General features: G+C 44.4%; 1 protein-coding gene across 1 annotated transcript; it reads left to right on the forward strand.

Annotated features, from left to right (window-relative positions):
* The first annotated feature begins 895 nt into the window (after window positions 1–895).
* Window positions 896–19,226, forward strand: vps37d (VPS37D subunit of ESCRT-I). Its single transcript, XM_079284032.1, has 4 exons — window positions 896–1,036; window positions 4,638–4,809; window positions 13,780–13,862; window positions 17,947–19,226. The coding sequence occupies exons 1-4, from the start codon at window positions 914–916 to the stop codon at window positions 18,505–18,507; spliced, it is 939 nt and encodes a 312-aa protein (XP_079140158.1). The 5' UTR covers window positions 896–913; the 3' UTR covers window positions 18,508–19,226.
* The last annotated feature ends 448 nt before the right edge of the window (window positions 19,227–19,674 follow it).

Here is a 19,674-nt window from a genome sequence, read left to right on the forward strand (position 1 = left end):
TGAAATCTGCACACAATGAAAGAAACAAGAGGTCAGTAGGAGCCGTCTGACGGGTTAATCCGGTCATGTTCACGGTAATATTATGTTAGCATGTTTGACCGTTTGCTGGCTGTAAAGTGTTGTGTATACAGTTTTTAATATACCGTATAAACACTCATATCTCTTAATGGAGGGTTCTAACTATTATATCCAGATTACTCAAGTGTGAAGTGTAACCTGAAGTCCTCATGTACACTTGTATAATAGTCTTCTAAACTGTCACAATAATGGTGCTTCAAAGGTTTCTATGAGATGCACCGTGATGTAATATATAAAACATAATGATAAGAAAATACATGAAACAATGTAGTTCCTGTTTTTAGCTCTATTTGGTGATACTAGTGAAAGTGGTTATGTTAATAATCCGACTTTCCTCTCTGGGGATTGATAAAGATATCTTATCTTTGTGTACTTCCTTCCTCTTTTAAATGTTTGATAAAACATTATCATGGTAATGTTGTTTGAATAGTCTGCTGTCTTTTCTAATTTAAAAAAAATATTTGAGCTAGTTTTTGTTCTTTGTTTTTGTTTATTCATGGTTATAGTTTTCACATGTATTAATTTGTCTTGGTATTTTGGTGCATAACAATAAACATAGTGCGAGAAAAGAAAAAACAAGTAGCCAACAGCAATAATCATAAAAAGAAAATGTAAATCATCAGGAAATAATATAGAAAAATAGGCAAATTAAGTTTTATTCTGAAGGCGCTAACCGGAAGTGTAGTGGTTGCCGGTTGGTCTTCGTATTGACGCTGCCGCATGCGGTGCTGATCGCATCGCATTCCAATGTGAGCGAGATGTGAACCGCCGCGCGGACTTCACGTCTCCTTAAACCGTCCACAGACGTTATTCTAAAGGGAATAAGGAATAAAAAATGTCCACCATGAAGGAGTCGAACACGTGTCCGGACGGTTACAGGGCTTTGAGCACGTGCGAGCTGAGGGAGCTTTTACAAAACGACGACAAAATGGACCAAATCCTTCGACTCAATGAAAAGGTAAAACCGCTCGACATGGCTCATCGATTGTCTGCGTGGCGAGTGGTCAGATTGCTCCTAATAATTTGCGGTGAATTAATAGTTGCTTGAAACACAAAGGGGTTTTATTTGTGCGGTCTGCATAAAGAGATCGTTTTATTCCTGCACAATGCTTCTTATTGTGCAGGAAGCATCATGAACGAGCCCGCTATGTGCTTACGAAGAACTCCCTTTAAAAACATGCTGCATTAAGTGGTTCTTCCTCCGTTAGAGGACCTGCACACGAGGTATAAGATGTCTTGAATTTAAATGATACTGCTTAAGGTGTACTCTTACATTCGGCATTGCTTCAGTAGTTATAGCGAGACTTATTCTCATACAATTCAAACTTCTAAAACATCCTCAGTCATCTTCCTGCAAAAGAGACGGCGGTGTGCCGAGTTAATCTGAATAAGAGTGTACTTCTACTGCAGCACGTTGGGTCTTGTGTGTATCTGATTAAAGCCGAATTGAGCAGTTATCTTACCAATCACAAGACATCTGAAGAATAATGCTTTCATTGATTATTAACATGGCTAAAAAAAATGCAGGTTTTGAAATGAAATCCACGTGCATTCCTCTCCATGTCTGAGGCACGTCTCGGGGCTACATGATGCCCTTCCTGTTGTGTACTGAACCTTCTATCTGTCTCACACCAACACAAGGAGTACCAGTGGTTCCCCAAACTTTTCCATGGGCCCCATTTTGATTAGGTTTGCCGAGGAGGGGGTGCTCAAACACCGAGGATAGAGCTGCGTGTGTGTCTATGGTGTGGGAGTAACAACAGTGTGTGCGTGCAGTGAAACATGACCATCGTGCATCTTCTCCCTTCATTTATCTGCACGTCAGAAAGCGAAAAGCAGGTCCTGTGATCACTGCACAGACAACACAAAAGGCAGACATTGCTCATGGGCTCTGGTTCTCCGGACGCCCAGGATGTGACATTTGAAACCTGCTGTGACTGAGCGGGGATGTGATGTCACCGAGAGGTCGCACAATACCCGAGCTTCAGGGGTTTGTTTTAGCAACTAATAATAGAGAGCTTGTGTTGGTTGCAGAGGACGTTTCTCCCCCAGTGATGTCATCTACTTTACTGTACATAGAGTACATCATACATGTATATCACATGTACTGTGTGTTCTCATGGCTCGCTGGTTTCATGTATCTCCTCTCCATATTCATTCATCTCATGTTGATAATGAGCGTAATGTAAAGCGTCCGTGGTGATTCATGCCTGATTTGCTGAGCGTTCTGCATGTTCTCATGAATAATAACTTGAACACACAACCAGCTACAAGTCACTTCATTGTGTTTCCACGAAACTGAGGTGAACGGTCATCAATCTGCAGCGCTGAGAATCAACGTCGAAGCACTAAAAGCTCAGATTCATCGTTTTCTTTGATCAGATAGTTCCAGGTTTAAATCAAATGTGTCATTTTGAGGCTTTGCTGAGTTCTTGTAAGGCTGCTTGTGTTGAGACAACGTGTAAAGGAATAGTTTGAGACGGTTCGATAAGAACTGGATGCAGAGGGAAACCGCTCTGTCTTCTAAAGAACACACCAAACAAAAGCCAAAAATCAAACAAGATTCATTTCTGATTCAGGCATGTAGCCCGAAAACAACTTAATGACCATCTGCATCACAAATTCATGCAAAACCTGCAACAACGAGCCGTGAACACAATATCTACATAATGTTGATGAACTTGGTGGCTAAACCGTTGCCTGTTTACACATCCAGCAGCTCCAGAGCAGCATTAGTCGTGTTTCTGTCCAATATTCACTCTTCCTTTGTGTGAAATGTGACTCTTCGGCTGCCGAAGGCTCCTCTAAGTTGAGGAGTCGATGTCGTTTCATGCTGAGCAGGTTGTGCCGTCCCGCAGGCCCATGAATAATTCCCTTTCATGGAAAAAGACTTGAGCCACCCGTCGATCTCCACCTCAGGCCGCATGCTCACTGGATGGCCTCGGCCCACAGGAGGCTGATGAAGCTGGAGCCTCGCTCGGGGTGAGAGAGGAACTCTTTGGTGCATTTCTCGTGGTCCGACGTGTTGAAACCACAGAAGGAGACGAGCCAAAAGCAGGAAGTGGAGCCGCCGTTTTGACCATTTGGAAGGCAGCGGGACCGATGGTGGAGCGGTGCGTCCGTGTGTTCTTTCCTCTCGCTGGGGAACGTTTTTAAGAATGAACAGCGGTGTCGTGGTGTCTCCTTCACTGCACTCAGCGGGCCTTTTCTGTTTTACTACACGGCACATTCTGCACATTCCTCTCTGAACTTGGGACTCGTGCATCCTTTTGATGACCCGTAAAATGTGAGACGGATGCACCGCGCAGCAGCGGACCGGCGCGAAAACGGCCTTCGGGCTCTAAAGTGACTTGACTGTTGAAAGAGAAGCGATCGAGCAGGAACACAAGCCGCCGGAATGCTGCGACTGGACGGGGCAGTCAAAGACGATTCACACTCACAGAGTGTCTTTGTGTCTGAGACACAGACCGGCTTCTTTACAGCTTCAAGGGAGTGGCATTCATTTGAATAATTTATAGCTTTCTTATGGTCTAGTGCCGGCGATTACCCTAGAGAATATGTTCTTCATACTTATTGTTCGCCTTAGTTTTGACATTTCTGGCTCTCAAAATCATCATTCTCAAGCTCAACAACACGAATGCTCAGAGGATTTTATTCCAGTGTACTTTGATTTGTCAGACAAAAATAATTCCAGTTTTCAAAAGTGACCTACTTTTAAAAGTGTGAACATGACGGGCGGCGGTTGATATGAGAGATACGGTGTCGGCTTCCACGGTTTGATGTCTCATGTTTGTTGGACTCCTGTAATAATGTGAGGGGGCCGGTGGGCTGAGGAGTCTGTCAGCGACTTCCTCTCGGGGGTGATTCAGGTTTGTGTGAACTCAAACTGTCGTGGGTCTGTTTCTGCATTGTGTTGAAACAAGAACCACTGCAACTGTCGTCCAGCTGTTTATTGCAAGGCACCAACATCACGCTCCTGCGACTGTAGAGACCCTAAACATCCACAGGGTCTCTCCTGCATGAATGTCCTCTGCGCGTCTATAACAACCACGAACAGTCCAGAGCTCGATACGACGTCTTCAAATGTCTTGTTTTGTCCGTTAAACAGTCCAAACGAAGAGATGTTCTAGTTCCAAGGATGGAAAAGAGAAGAAATCAACAAGTCCTCCCACCTATTTGCTTGAAAAATGAGTTAAACATTGAGATTCAACATCAAAATAGTTGCAAATGAGCTCTAATATAAAGCAAATACAGAATACTGAAAGGAAAAAAGTACACATGTAGTGTCCGATCAACACGTTCTAAATCACCTCTTATAACGCATCACCTTCTGCAGAAAAGTGTATGAATTCTATATTCAAACATATATTCCCCAAAAATTATATTAGCAGGATTGTAGTGTAAGTATAGTGGGGTTAACACACAGCCTTCAAAATAAAAGCCTAATCCACACGTACGTTTAGAAGGATTTATAACATCCTGTCCATACTTTAGGGTGACACTGCTACACATGCGCGATAGACGAATCCGACACTCGTTGACTTTGTACTTCTGTTCAGTTCCAGGAGCTCCAAGTGGACCGGGAGACGCTGCAGACGACCAATCGGAGCCTGGCCGAGGACAGCCTCGCCCGGCGACCCCGCCTTTGCAACGGCAAACTCCAACTGGCGGAGAAATACCGGGAACTGTCCAACCTGGCAACCGCGTGCTGGGAAAAACGGAGTCAGCTTGGTGAGTTTGACCCAACATCAAGAAGAGTGTGTGGTTGTGAGGACGACGTCACTGGTTGTGTAAATGTGGCCTTGCTAAGTGAAAGTGAAAGCTACATGTTTCTGTTCCTAAATGACCGTAAACTGCTGACTATTGTCCTTATTTACTTAAACTTTTAACCAGACGTCAGTGAAAACAAACCAAAAGAAGAAATCTGAGAAAAGGTTGCGTCCTCCTCACCACTTCAGGGTAAAACTCATCATGACGTTCCACACTGGCTCCTCGTCGTCTCACCTTGCAGTTGCAGTCAAACCGCCTCAACCGCACGCTTTATTTTGAAAACATTCAATCGCTCTTGACTCGCTGTGACACTGTGGCGGGTGCTGAGAATAAGGGGCGCCTCACATCAGAGTACGATGGGAAAAAAAGCTTCAGAGCGTCAGCGAGAGTTTTTCAGTCATGGGAACTAAATGGAGCATATCAAAATGCCAGCAGGAAGCTTGCAGCAGTTGTCAAGGAATGTTCTGTGGTGAAAGAGGGGTCTTGTCTTTGCTTAGGGGGCAAGTCATGCTTCCTGACAGGGCAGCACTAGAGGATGTCTTCTTGAGCCTTTAGCCCTACATTTGAAGCCTCTCGGGGGGGCAAGCTTTAGAAAATTCCTTCGTGTACAGAGCCGAGAGCAGGCGATAAAATAAATCCTGCTGCATTAATTACCAGCGGTAACGTCAACTGCTGCTTCTTCGTGACTGTTATGAGTGTGAGCGTCTTTGGCCCAGTTCTTGGTTCACTGTAGTGAAACCACTTTGTGCCTCAGCTGCTGGCCGGTGATGGAAGTTGGGTGGAATGTTAAACTTCCTGTCGATGTGTGCGAGCATTGCACAGATGCTTGTCCCACCTCCCCAGCAGAGCAGGATGGGTGGGGGTCCGTCCTTCCTTTTGCAAAGCATCTGATTCTCATTTGCTGCAACAAGGGAGGAGGAGAGGAGGAGCGGAGGGGGGAACAAAAGAGATGAATGAGGAGGCGCAGCAGAGACAAACTGTGGAGTGGATCGGAGGAGACGTTGATCAGAGGTTGTTGTTGAGAGGTGGAGTGTTTCCTCAACGTCTACAGTTACAGACAGCTTCTCACCGCTATTATTAGCATCCATTTCCCTCTGGCGTCTTTCTGCTGCTAGCTGTGATGCTAATCACCGGCACTGACGTAAAAGATAAAGATCCCTTCACACCAGGCGGCAACCTCCAGTTCTGACGGGTGAAGCCAAAGCTTCATGTGTTAAAGCTGCATTCTCTCTAGTGTCCACCAGGGGGCGACTCCTCTGGTTGTATAGAAGTCTATGAGAAAATGACTCTACTTCTCTCTTGATTTATTACCTCAGTAAACATTGTAAACATGAGTTTATGTCTCAATCTCTAGTTTCAAGTCTTCTTCAATACAGCATGATGTTCATTTAGTACATTATGGTCCATTTAGAGTCACACAGACCATAAAGCAGGGGATGCTTTAGGGCGGGGCTACACAGTGATTGACAGGTCTCTACCAGAGACGTATACGTTGTCTGCGACATGTGCGTGACCCTGTTCTTTTAAAAGACCCTGTTTCTTTATTTATATATATATATATATATATATATATATATATATATATATATATATATATATATATATATATATATATATATATTTATTTATTTATTTATTTATTAATTATTATTATTATACTCCTAATTTGTTGTTGCTGCCAGCATTGTTTTCTGCAACGTTTTGTAGAAGGGAGGTGCCTGGTGAGCTCACAAAGTGGAGGACTTTGGCGCCTGAGTGTGGTTAGATTTAGGCAACGACAGCACTTTGGTATTCAGGGAAAGATTGTGGTTTTGGTCAAATGTTAATGAAGTTGGTTTTGTGCTTAAAGTCGCTGGTTCGCTTGTCAATATCAAATCAAAACCATGATGTGAAGAGAGATAAGAGATATTGTAGAATTAAAAAAAAGATAGAAGTTGTCAGTGAACTTTTTGCAGATATGATTTGTGAACATTTTGTGACGTCTTCAAGAAGTAGTATTAGAATAAATCCCTCAAGATAAAAAGCAATAGTGTGTATGTGTTTATTTAGCCTCAGGCCTGTTTCTGATGTTTAAACATGTTGACAGCTTCAGATCAACAGGAGATATTTTAGGGACAGCGACGGTGCTATTTTTAAAGCGTCGCACACAGTGTCAGATATGGTGTCACTAAGTATGAATCAACGAGTACGAGCTCCTGTCTGCACTGATACAGTTAGAAGTACACGATAAAAACCGTTAAGAATTCAGGTGTTTCAGGTGACGAACCAGAACGCACTGCAGCCACAACACAGAGTAACTTTTGTGTTCTTATGTCCTCAAACACTGGAACGCATCAGTGGCTAGTGTGCTGTGTTCTTATGTCCATGCGTGCTGAAGGGGTTCGTATGGGGCTGTTGTACGAACAGAACTCTGGATATAAAGAGTTTGGGTTGTGGTTTCCAACCAACAGTAAGTTTGTTTGTCCGCTCCAACGTGAGCCACAAACGTTAGCATGACTAGCCCACTAGCTTGTGACCCACAGTCGGAGCTTCTTATTACTTACAAGACGAGAGTCGTTTCACATACGACGTTATTTTGTAGGGTTATTGGTTGTGTTATAAAAAAGCTTTGTTCACACGACTAACTGATCCATTCTGAAGTATTAAGGAAGTGTACTTAAACCTTTGAAGGTGGACTTTGAAGACCATTTTGTCGCCATTGAATGTTTCCAGCAGTTTGACTCCTCCAGTCGACTAGACGGCACCTTTTGTCTCTTACAATCCTTCTTGTGTCTCCTGTTCTTCGTGTGCCAATCCATGCGTTACATTAAGAGAGTGCAGACGTGACGTTCTTGTGACAACAAAATAAGTGAAATGTAACATCAAATCTAACTTAAACCCACGACCACCCAGTAAACCCTCCGCGCTCCCACCAGTTCAGAACGAGTGGAGGTCAACACGTTCATCCTGCAGGTCTGTACTCGCTGCGTCTTACTTCCGTTCTTCTATCTGTGATGCTGGGTGTGGTCATCAAAGTGGGATTACGGGTTTGTTTGTTTCCTTCAAAGCAGAACTGAATGAATGTGAACTGTGAGACGAGACTTTCAAAGCTCTTTTGTTTGGGGCTTTCCATATTCACATCTGAGTAAAAGCATTTTACTCAAGTCACTTGTGGGTTTGAAGGATGTGAAAGATCCGAATGCGTCTCTGGAGATATTTTAGATATATTTTATGAGGTGGTCGGGTCAGACTCACTTTTACGGTAAAGCTGTCAGACAAAGCACGGCGGCCAAGTTCCTGTCTCCCACCTTCCAAACCCGGCGGTTTGATACCCGGTAGAGGCCGTTTCAGCTTGGTTGTGTACTCCAACATAAAGCTGCCAAGTGTTGATTTCTATATCTAATATCTGTGATATTTACATTCGTCAGAAACATCGGTTTGTGGTCTACATAATTTAAAACTAAATATGAAGCATCTTTAATGTTTGTTCTACGTTATTTGAATATGTTAAAATAAAGCAGTTTCTTGTTGTTGGGAGCCTCCTGAGTTTCTCAGTTAAAAGTCAATTTCTAAAGAGCAAAATTGACCATTTAGCTGATGTTTTCTGAGATATTTCATTACTCATTGAATCAATCACAACCGCTTTGTAGGTTATATTATGTTGATGATAATAAACTGATAAGTAAGGTCTGCACTGTAGCTGCTTAAGCTAACGTTAACATGCTGAGAGGACGAGCTGCTCAAATCATCCACATTTCGAGAAAATCAAACTCTTAATTTAGCCTGCTGCAGTTTTCAAAATCGCGGGAGGAGTAATATTTGTTTTGGGTGAATGTGTGTATCACGTTCCATTAAAAATGAAATATCATGGTCCTGGCCTTCACGTTATATTTTACAGACTTAAGAAAACATCTTTGTTCGGTTCAGATCTCCACAAAAACCATAATCATGTTTTTCAATGAAAATGAGAAAAGTAAAATTTATCTTTCCCTCTAATGTTGCAAATCTTATCGCAATATCTGTAAAAATAATCTTTTTTTTCACAGCCCTGAATCCTGGAGGTCCAGATTCTCTCTTTGTCAAAACCATCTCTGGTCAAGTGTGAATAGTGGAGACAGCGGCACACAGACGGCATATTAAAGAGGAACCAAAACCCAGAGTTCTGGCTCGAGTGCCTCTTCTCTGTGAACGTAAAATAAATGCCTCTAGAACGTGAAAGAAAGCATCAACACGACCTGAATCCACCAACAACAACACTACTACATACATACCCATATATACTGTATATTACCGGCTGGAATGAACCAGAGTTACTTACTGCAGCTCGTTAACGCACTCTTAATCACGTAAGTCACAATTTAAAGTCTTGGCGAGTTTAACTGCTCCACTCTTTCTCAAACAACAATTTTGTAATAAAAATAATTGAATTATTCCGTCCCAGTCACACTGCTGCCATTTGACCTGGTTTGTTTAGAGGGAAAACGTGAAACTCCAACCCCCCAAAGCAACAATGGAGTTAGCAGTGACATGGATGAAAGACTGCAGTGACTTTCCACTTGGGAATATAAAAAAAGTGAAAAAATCGATTGAATATCAAGCTGTCAGAGCAGCTCCTCCCCCTCGTAGGAACATGGGTTCTGGCATCAGACGGCTGTCTCAAAGCCAGAACATTTATCCCACGACCAGCACTGAAGAGGCCAAGGAGAGATCATCGAGCCTCAACTCGAACAACGGAGGGAATGAAAGAAGTCACGGAACTTGAAAGTGTTCCTCTCGGCTTTGTTCATAGCTGTGACGCTGTTATCGCACGTTGTGTGCTGGGTGTGTAGCACAAAGCCTCTCAGGTCTGCTGTGACGCTGTGTCAGCGGAGGACAAACACGCCGCGGTGGTGTTTAATTCACTGCCGACATCGCTGGCTAATTTTCAAGCCTCCGATACATCCGCGCCCTGCAAGGCCTCATCTGTAATACCGTGACCTATTTGTGTGTAGTCAGCAGCGGAACGCTGGGCTGGCACGTTAAACTACATTTCATTCACTTGATTTCTCAAAAAGCCGCTCTGTACTGCAGAGCTAGCAGCTTGTTTTTATAATTTGTGTGTATTACCATCGACCCGTGGCTTCTCCGTGTTGTTTTCCAGCTGGCGCTCCAGCAGTCGGTCGCATTGATGTCTCTCGAAGCCTTTGATCGGCCGGAGACGATGTTGGTGGCGGGTCAGGCGTGAAAGGTGGAAATCTGTTGTTGCTTAAGGGGCGAGAGATAAAAGCCATCGTGCACTGATATTTTACTGACATTTCGGATCATTCCTGGTTTGCATTTCACCAGACCGGCGCACAAGCATGTAAAAAGTCTCATGTCACAGCTGTCTCCGCGATAAACGCTTCACTTCCATGTGATCGATCTCCATGCTGCACGAAAAAAACATCATGATCTGCAATAATGGACGAATGTCTTCAATGTAACTTCAGTGTTGAAGTGAAACACTCTCCTACGAGTAGATGTGTTTAATCTGATCAAAGCAGGACAGTCTGTCTCTGAACGAACGCTTCTCACTGCATCTGTTGTCCACAGATGATTTCTGCTGTATGAAAGCAAGAGAGCAGATGTGTCCATCAGCCTGTTGGAGGTGCAGTGTCAGTGTAATGCCCTTCTGCTCAACCAGCCGCTGTGTTTACCTTCATTAAATCACATGCAAACGACACCAAACTGCTACAGATTAACCACACACACACACACACACACACCAGACTGGTCCATTATTGTAACTCACCGTCCTGCTTGTTTCAGCGGAAGACATTTGATTAGCGGAGCTCGTCGCACGCCGTGTTTTTATTCTTTGAATACAGTTGCACCACGTCGGCTACGATGTGATGAGAGACAAAAGAATTACGACTGAAATATCAGCGTTTGATGCGATCACATTTTCAATCGTCGTTCTACTGATTGACTTCTGCCTCTGGCTGCAGGATTTGTGCTGCCGTGTTCACGTCATGTCGCTCTGCACCAGCCAGACAGCAACATGATTTACTGGCGTGGTCCTTTCTTCATTTGTCGATCCTCGCTGTAGTTTAGCACAACGTGCTCAGAGTCCGGTGATGACTGGCTGAGAGTGTAATTATTAATCGCCACACCCTCCGATCACTGTTCCAACAGGGCCCTGTGTGTGCTGGCCAATCGCTATGCGTGGTTGTTGGAGTCCTTGAAGGCCTTAAGTCAACCTCAGCATCCCATCGTGCCGTGAAACTGAGGCTACACACATTCACACGCATAGGTTTCCGTTAATAAAACATCGTTGTCTGAATGATTCCCATTCATACTAGCACGCCTGAAAATGAATAAAACATGATGATTCACCAACACAAGGCATCCGGGTGCCAGTGTAAACATGAAATATGACGGAGTATGATTGTATTAAAGTACTCTTTAACAATAAAAAGGTTGTGCTTGATGCTTAAGATCTTCCTCCAGAAACTGACAAATTTCCTTTGAAAAAAAAAAACAAGTTTTATTCTTCAAACTTAGAGCCAGACCTGCAGCCTTGTACCGTAACGATCTCTGTCAAAACAAATGCACTTTAAAAATGAACACTGACAAACCAAGGTTTGCTAGATTATGGGTGAATAAATATGAATATATAATAAGAAAACATTGTCATTCGCTTCCTCTGTTTCATTGTCTGTTCTCGCTCGCGCTCTGCCGGTGGCTGGAAGTCCGTCGTACTGCAGAACGTTTATGCTTTTGTTCGTTTACGGTTTCTTTGTGGCCGTCACAGTAGTTGTACAGAACAAAATAAATATTAATAAGAAAAGAAAAGTCCTCCATTTTGTGTCCATCGCCCTCCTCAAAGCCGGAAAACCGTGACTTCAACCGTCCACTCGTCACCTTTGACGGTTGTTATTTATAGTATTTATGCTTTTCAGGACCAAATCGCAGCAAAAACGAGAGCCTCTATCTGCCGTCAGACGGTTGAACACTTCCTGTACTCTATCTCAGAGTTTACCGGAGGCCTCCGCCAGCTTCAGCGTTGGTCTATTAACGCGTTGACATCAGCTGTTTGCAGAGAGGTTGCTGCTCAGCAACTGTCACATCGATCAGTGTTTCCAGCAGGACGAGTCCTCCGAGAACACGTGGAGGTCTGGGTTCAGACGGCTGCAGGGGATGTTAACGCTGACTCTGACACCTGACCTCACTGCCCGTCTCGGCAGCCGAGGCTCGAGGGGAACTGGTGCCTGGCTGTCACCTCTCATTACACCCCCGTCTCCCCACATTTTGCCGTGTCGGGGGTTCACGAAAGAGGCCATTCCTTAATGCGTTGCTTGCATTTAAAAAAAAATTTGTTTTACTTCTCCTTGTTCACACAATGACGGCCAGAATGCGGAGATGTAACGTGGAGCGATGGATTATTAATGCCGAGGTGGACGGCGTTTATAGGAAACAGAACGTTGCTGTGACGGTTTGTCGAAGACGCAATGTTTTCTGCTTAGAAATACATTTAAAGAGAATCAGCCTGCACACAATGCCCCCCCCCCCCCCCCCCCAGCGGCTTCAGAGTTGGAGTCATTACTGTGACCTTTTTTTGCCCCTCAGTCTGCACTGAACACGGTCACAGCGTCTCTTGGAGGGACACGACGCACTTCGCAGTCAGCTGGGTCAAGCGTGTTCGTAATGATGAGCGACCGAGATCCCCGGGAGGTGAACACATGCTGCGTACGTGCTGCGCTGATGCGTATTTATTAACCGGGCTGTGTGGCCTCCACGAGGCGTTAGTGGGGCCTCCTGTATGTTTAGTTTACTTCGTTTCATGATGAAAAAATAAGTGAATTCAAACGCTGGTCGACGGCACGAAGCCGGTTTGTTTAAGACGAGATAAGATCCGCCTTCTATTGAGCCCCCGAGGGGGAAACTCAGCTGTTGCAGCTGTACAGAAAGTACAGATGGAGAAGTGGAAAAATAGATAATAAGAGGGAGATACAACCATACAAGAGCACTTTAAGAGCCTATATTTATTTATATAGGCTATAAAACTTAAAAACGTGAGTATTCCTAAGTACGTTTTGGGGTTATAAGAAGCATCTTTTAATGATATCCTCGCGACCTAAAAGTCGCACTAAATATCCTCAATCTTACATCTCTAACAATTTCATTATCAACAAAAGTTTGTTTTAATTCAACTTAATTCATGTGCTTCCAAAGTATCCTAAAGTAATTTGTTAATATATTTCAAAGCTCTCAGGATTTTCCTTCATTTTCTTCTACAGCTCGGGTCAGATTTGTGTAGTTTCGGCCTCCGGTCCTGTCGGTCGTGTCAACATTGAGCTCTGGGAACACGCTGATATTGCAAACAGATGCTCAGACAGGTTAGACATGACCGAGTCTCCTGACAGTTTGCTGAACTCGTGCATCACAACAACTAAACCACTTCCCGTCGCCTCCTGGCTTCATCTTGATATAAAGTAGATACGAGCTGGTGTTGAATGTTCGGCGGCGGATTACAGTCGCTGTGGTTTTGTGAGCTGCTCGCTTCGATCGTTTTTGATGAGCGCTCGGATAATTAATCGTTTGTTTTAGTTTTATAGATCTATTGACTGCAAACAGGGAACAAACCGAAGTGGTGCATCTGAGAAAGTAATGTAAAGTAGATGGCAGAAATGAGACTTCGAAGTGGGTTTCGGTTTCGTGGTCAAACGAAACTAAGACCAGCGTCTCAAAATCGCCAAAAGTTGAATATTTACAGCCGGCTTTTTCCTTAATTCAAGCCAACTACTGTCCACAGCATCAGCACCATCTCCTCGTCAGCACAAACCCTCGAGGCTCTGTGTGATTTGGAAAATAATTTTCTCCGCTGTGGTTTTCTTGGTTGCTGGATTCTTCCTCCGTCTCGTACCCCTATCTTCCTCTCTCGCGCTCTCTCCCCACAATGCATCAGCGGTGTCTCTCTCTCTGTCGTTGCAGAGGCTCACGGTGAGAAGCACAGCCTGCAGACGGCACAGAACCTCCTGCAGGAGGAGGTGGCTCGTGCCGAGGAGCATTCAGAGGTAAGAGAAACTAAAATCCTCTCTTTTCTTGTGAGAATCAGACAGTCTTGCGTCACTTTGGCAGAGCACGTTGTGGAGGATTCTTGAAAAGCCTGCAGTCGAGCTGACAGCCCACCCACTTCTGAGCAACGTGATCTCGACGCATGTACGTACAGTGAGCTTCTGAGAGCTGCTGAACCCACTCCCACCACGGCAGCCTGTGGAATCCCTCCACACGCTGCGTTGTGTTCTGACAGTCCTGCATTCCGATTCTACAGGTTTCAGGCTTTCTGATGATTTATCTCTGATTCATGCAATGGCGGACTCCACCACTGACAACGTCAACCAGTATATAAAGAGGAAACCGATGAGCTGAAATACATTTAACGGCTAGAATATGTAGAATAAATCCAAACACGGGTATTTAAACAGCTTCGAAACATCGCTGCAAGTGTAAACATTGTTCAGCTTTGACGCTAAACATTTCTCTGGCAGCAGTGATTCACTTTGTGTCTCCCACCGGCTCAGCTGTCAATCAAACACACACAAAGTCCCGCCCACTCAGAGCCTTGGAGGCTGAAGGAGCTTTTCTGATGTTTCTCCAAAGATCTTTTCTGAGGAAGGTCCTTGTTGGAATAAAACGGTTATCTTTGGTTTGCATTTCATACAAATTACCCTGCAGGTTTACAGTAGTTCTTAAGGATCACGATGCATTCACAAGTGGTCCTGTTTAAGTCCTGCATGTTGTCTTGGCCTCCATCAGGACTGCGAGGGATTCGCAGAAGAAGCCCACACTGCTGCTCCGGGCTCTGCACACCTCCCCCACCTCACCCGCCTCCGATCAATACCTCCGTGACTCATTATAGCCGCTGTCCCACTGATTGATTAAGCAACACCCAGCTCATGCCAAGCAGCCCCGCACAGCCTCCGTACATCCGTTAGAGAGACGATCGTATCAGTTCACGTCTGGTCCGTTATCGTCTACTTTAGATTTTCTATATAAATACACTTTAAACTATCGAAGTGAGGCTCTGTGATTTAGTCGACCTGATATCTCTCTCGTTGCTTCAGTGAGAGAAAAACCCGTCTTGGGGTTTTTTTGTGACAAGAAATGCAGCCGTTTCCGATCCGAAACATCAATCAGAATTTACAAAGAAGTAATCACAGCAGTGCCTCCGTGACCGTGAATGTCTGGAAGAGCATGTCCTCTTCCCACGGCCTCAACAAAATAAAATCCCTGACTGTGAAGCCGGGTTCTTCTTCTTCTTCTTCTTCTTCTTCTTCTTCTGATGCCTAAAGTCAAACGAGCGTCCTCGTTAGGAGGATTCCTCGTCAGGTACCAACACGAAAACAGAAATCTGGTGAAGGAAACACAACGCGCCGTGTTGTCCTCGGGGCTCGTATTCAATCAATTCAAATGACCCTCCAACCTTTAAGCAGAGCTACAGCTGAGGAACACACACACACACACACACACACACACACACACACACAGCAAAGCGGTTTGTGTTTCAACTCGCCGCTTCGTTCTCTCTGCTGAAGCCGTCGGTTCGATGCCAAAAGGGGCTGCACTGCTGACAACGTGATGTTTTCTCTTATCGTGGTTTTTGTCGTGCACACACACACACACACACGCATGTAGAGAGAAAGCAACCTTCAGAAAACTGGATATCTGGCTTCATAACACAGAGTGTCCAGAGTTTCTCCTCTTTCTTTCATCTGAGAAAGAAAACCAGTTTTCTGTGTTTCTATCGTGTCAAAGATCAAGTAGCTGCTAATGAAGAGATTGTAAACTGTGGAGGAGCAGAAATATAGACAAACTGTAATTAGCTGTTAATGAGACATGTCTGTCAGTCATAAAGTAAACTAAATGCTTCTTCTCTGCAAAATGACCAAGTTTAACGACATTTTAATTTATGAATCAAAACTAAATCTAAAGTACCAAAGACAAACCGACTGGGACGACCGATCAATGTGGTATTTGTTCATTTGACACACTCGGCATAATCATTTCTCAATGAATCGCTTTGTCGACAAAATATCATGATATTGTGAGTAAATAACAAGAGGCGACGTCTCAAAATATTCTCTTTGCTGCCGAGATAAATAAACGCTGAATGTTTGAGAAGAGAATGTCAATCAAACGATGAATCATTTTTCAAAAGCCAGTCGATTCACAGGATTATACTAAATATTTGAATGTTAATCAACGTCAAGACTCAGCTGTGGCTCTGTGCTTTATTAACAATTTATTTGACACACACACACACATTAGACGTGAAGCAGATTATCGTTTACACACACACACTAAAATGAAATGAGCGTTTGCCTGTAACAGCTGTTGTATGTTGGTAATAAAGGCCAATAACATTCCCTGCACCCTGAGGTTATTTAACAGCCTCCACACCAGATGGAGGAACTGTCTCAGTGGGGGAAGACTCAGTGGGAGGAGACTCAATAAACCAATCACACGGCAGGGCTGACCAGTGGACAGCAGCAGTGAAGGAGGCTGTGTGAGAAGAACACTGAGGCTCTGATTTAGCCTTTCAAACAGTCCTACGGTGCTAAATCCTAAATTGCGAGCATGTCTTTGATTGAAGGAGTGTCTCCTACGGCTCTCAACATGGCGGCGGCGGCGGCTGAGCCTGCTACGTAAACAAAGTGGAGAGGGAGAGATGGAGAAGAGGAAATCGTGGTTTGTTGCTGTGTCAATGCTCTGAATTTAGATTTTAACAAAACAAATCTGGTGATAATCTATATTTTTCTCAAATCTCTCCGAATAAACAGTATGGTCTGTGTATCTAAAGCCTGGTTTATGCCAAAGAGCTCCATTGTTGTGCAAAACAAATGATAAAGAAAACCGCACGAAAGAGCCGTAACGTTGCTCTGCGTGACACGTTGGCTGTAGTTTATTTTGACTTAATCCCACAAACGCCATCCTGCTGCCATGAATATGTAATAATCCGCTGCTAAAAATAGTCCCGAACATGATTTGCTAAAAAACAAACACAGCGGGCAGCTGTTTGAGCCTTTTGTAAAACTAAAAAGAAACTGAATATTAGTGACCTGTTTCGTAGGGAGGTCAGACGGTATAAAGAGACGGACTAACACGCCTTTTGATGAGGTTTTTATCCTTTAAGTCGCAGTGCACTTTTCTAGATATCAGTATCTTTAAACTACTCTTTGTATTTGACTTCGTGAACCATATTTCAGTTGGGCAGCAGGTCAGTCTGTGCACTCGAGGAGAAACCCGGTTACACGGGACATGGAGACATTTAGACCCGAAACAACGGATCAGTCCATCGACTGAAACATCAGCAGCAACATCGATTATAATCAATGAGTCATTTAGGATGTTTCTTCAGATTAAAGACATGGAAAGAAGACATTCTCATTGTTCAGCCACAAACACAGTTTTATTTGCACAGTGAGACGAGATGATGAAACAGCGTTTCCTCACAGTATCGGCGGGTCGGACTTAGAAATAATAAAGCCGGAAACCGTCAAATTTGGAGCTTTGTGTCTGTTTCACCTTTGGTCTGACTTTGCATGAAATTATCCCAAATCCATCCCTCCACACAGACACTTCACCTGAACCAAGTCTTTTTCATACGCAACCATGAAATGTGTTTCTCTAATCCCTTCCCCCGATTACGTAAAACCAACAGCATCTTTACTGTTTAAGTGCACACAAACACACATAACGCTCAATATCTTCTCTCCCACAATGTGAAATAAAACCTTTATTGTCAGTCCCAAGGCCTGTGAAGCTCATTCAGAATTGGCTTTTAATCATTCCCTGTGGTCGGTGCAGTGATTACGTCACAAATATAACTTCTGTCCTCGTTCAGAAGAAGCTCCTCACATCCTGGGAACGCACACAGACGGATCTGCGAGGCTTTCAGGCGTCGCCAAAAGTAACAGTTGCATCTCATTTAGTCAGCGGTGTAAAATGTACTTACAGTGAAACATTACGGCCGACACACTGTGCCAGAGTTCACGGGTAAATGAGATCCTCTTCATCCTGAGAGGAGTTTGTTTAAACGCCCCCCCTCCTCCCTTTGTGTGCCGCTGTGGGTTTATTTGTCTGCGCCTCGCTTCACAGGAGCTGCTGGAGAAGTTCATGGAGGGAAACGTGAGCCTGGACGAGTTCCTGGACTCCTTCCAAAGCTCCAGGAAGACGTACCACGTCCGGCGGGCTCAGGCGGAGAAGATGCAGGACGCCGCACGGGCCAAGCGGCCGCCGAGCAAAGCCAAGAAGACGGCGATGACGACGACGTCGGCGGCGGAGAGCAAAGAGGTGAAGAAGGACTCGGAGCAGCCTCAGGAGCCTCAGAGGCCCAACGGCTTCGTAGCCCAGGGACCCCTCAGGGTGTTCCAGGTCCGCTACGGCCTCACGCCCGCCATCCTCCTCCCACATTACCCCGTCTCTCCCCCCGCCTCGGCTCCGAGCCACCAAAGTAGCACCCCGCCGCCCGAGCCCCAGCTGGGTCATCGGGCCCATATCCTCGGCACCGGCAACCCGCTGCCGGGACACGGCCACCAGCCGGTCGGCCTCAGGGTCATCGGACAGTTACCGGGCGGCTGGGCGGCTCACGGGCGGCCGGTGAGAGTGCAGCAGCTTTACAGGCCGAACCCTCAACAGCCCGAACCACCGTACCGATAAGCTCCATGAGGAGGAGGAGGAGGAGGATGAGGATGAAGAGCCGGTTTGACAGGTCCTCTGAGACATGGAACCAAACAGTGGCTGTCACGATCACGTAAGCTAAGACTGATCCAGAGACAGGCAGCACCACAGACGTCCGTCTCTGTCCTCCATCCATGACACACACACACACACACACACACACACACACACACACATAACCAGAGCAGAGGCGGCGGGTGACTAGGACTCGGAGGAAGGACTAGGGATGGGCTCCGATAGTCATTCATAACGATTCTCTAATCAAAACCTCTCATTTGGGCTTTTTGGGTTAAAATGAAGACATTAACGCTTCTGTCCGACCGCCACAGTCTGAATGTGCACTAGCTAATCGAAACGCAGCATGACTGTGCATTAATTAAAGGGATTCAATTTATCAACACTTCAAGATTTCTTGCATTTCATCAAAAGAAATTTATTCATGCATTTATTATGCATCATTTAATACAAGAAAGTGGAATTTCGGCCAGGAAACGTATAGATACGAGATATGAGGGTTGGTATAAATAATCTCTCATGATGGAGATTTAGGAAAGCAAAATAGATTTTCCTTTTTTTTCCCACAAAGTCTCAAAGAAAAGTCGTCCGTCTGTTAAAACTGAGCTCAATATAATTTAAGTTAAAGTTGTTTCAGGTTTACATTCGTAGAGCCGAACCTTTGTTCTCATGACCATGTTCTCGACGTGTAAAAGGTTCTGCAGGTTCTACTGAAAAGTAAATCACTTTTAAAAGTTTAACAGTAAACCTGACATTTGATAAACAATTTAAAATTATTCAGATTTGAGAATCGGACTCAACACAATGCTATCGAGCCCCATCTCTAGCCAGGATGTGGACGTTTTTATTCTTATTTTTTCATTTGTTTTGTTTTATTTATATATATATATATATATATATATATATATATACATATATATATATACTTACTTACTTACTTCACACAGAATGTGAAGCACAAGGTTGTGAAGCACATCTTCAGTCCAAACAAAACAAAAAGGATCTCATTGTGATGCCAGAGGAGTCATCAAAGGGAACCACGGCGTCAATAAAGTGGTGTTTTAATATAAACTCATTGTTTTTCATCCATCACACGTGGAAACATTCCCACGGTCATGAGTTTAAACAAAG

This window comes from Melanostigma gelatinosum (assembly GCF_949748355.1).
Source record: "Melanostigma gelatinosum genome assembly, chromosome: 14".
In the NCBI taxonomy this organism is placed as follows: Eukaryota; Metazoa; Chordata; class Actinopteri; order Perciformes; family Zoarcidae; genus Melanostigma; species Melanostigma gelatinosum.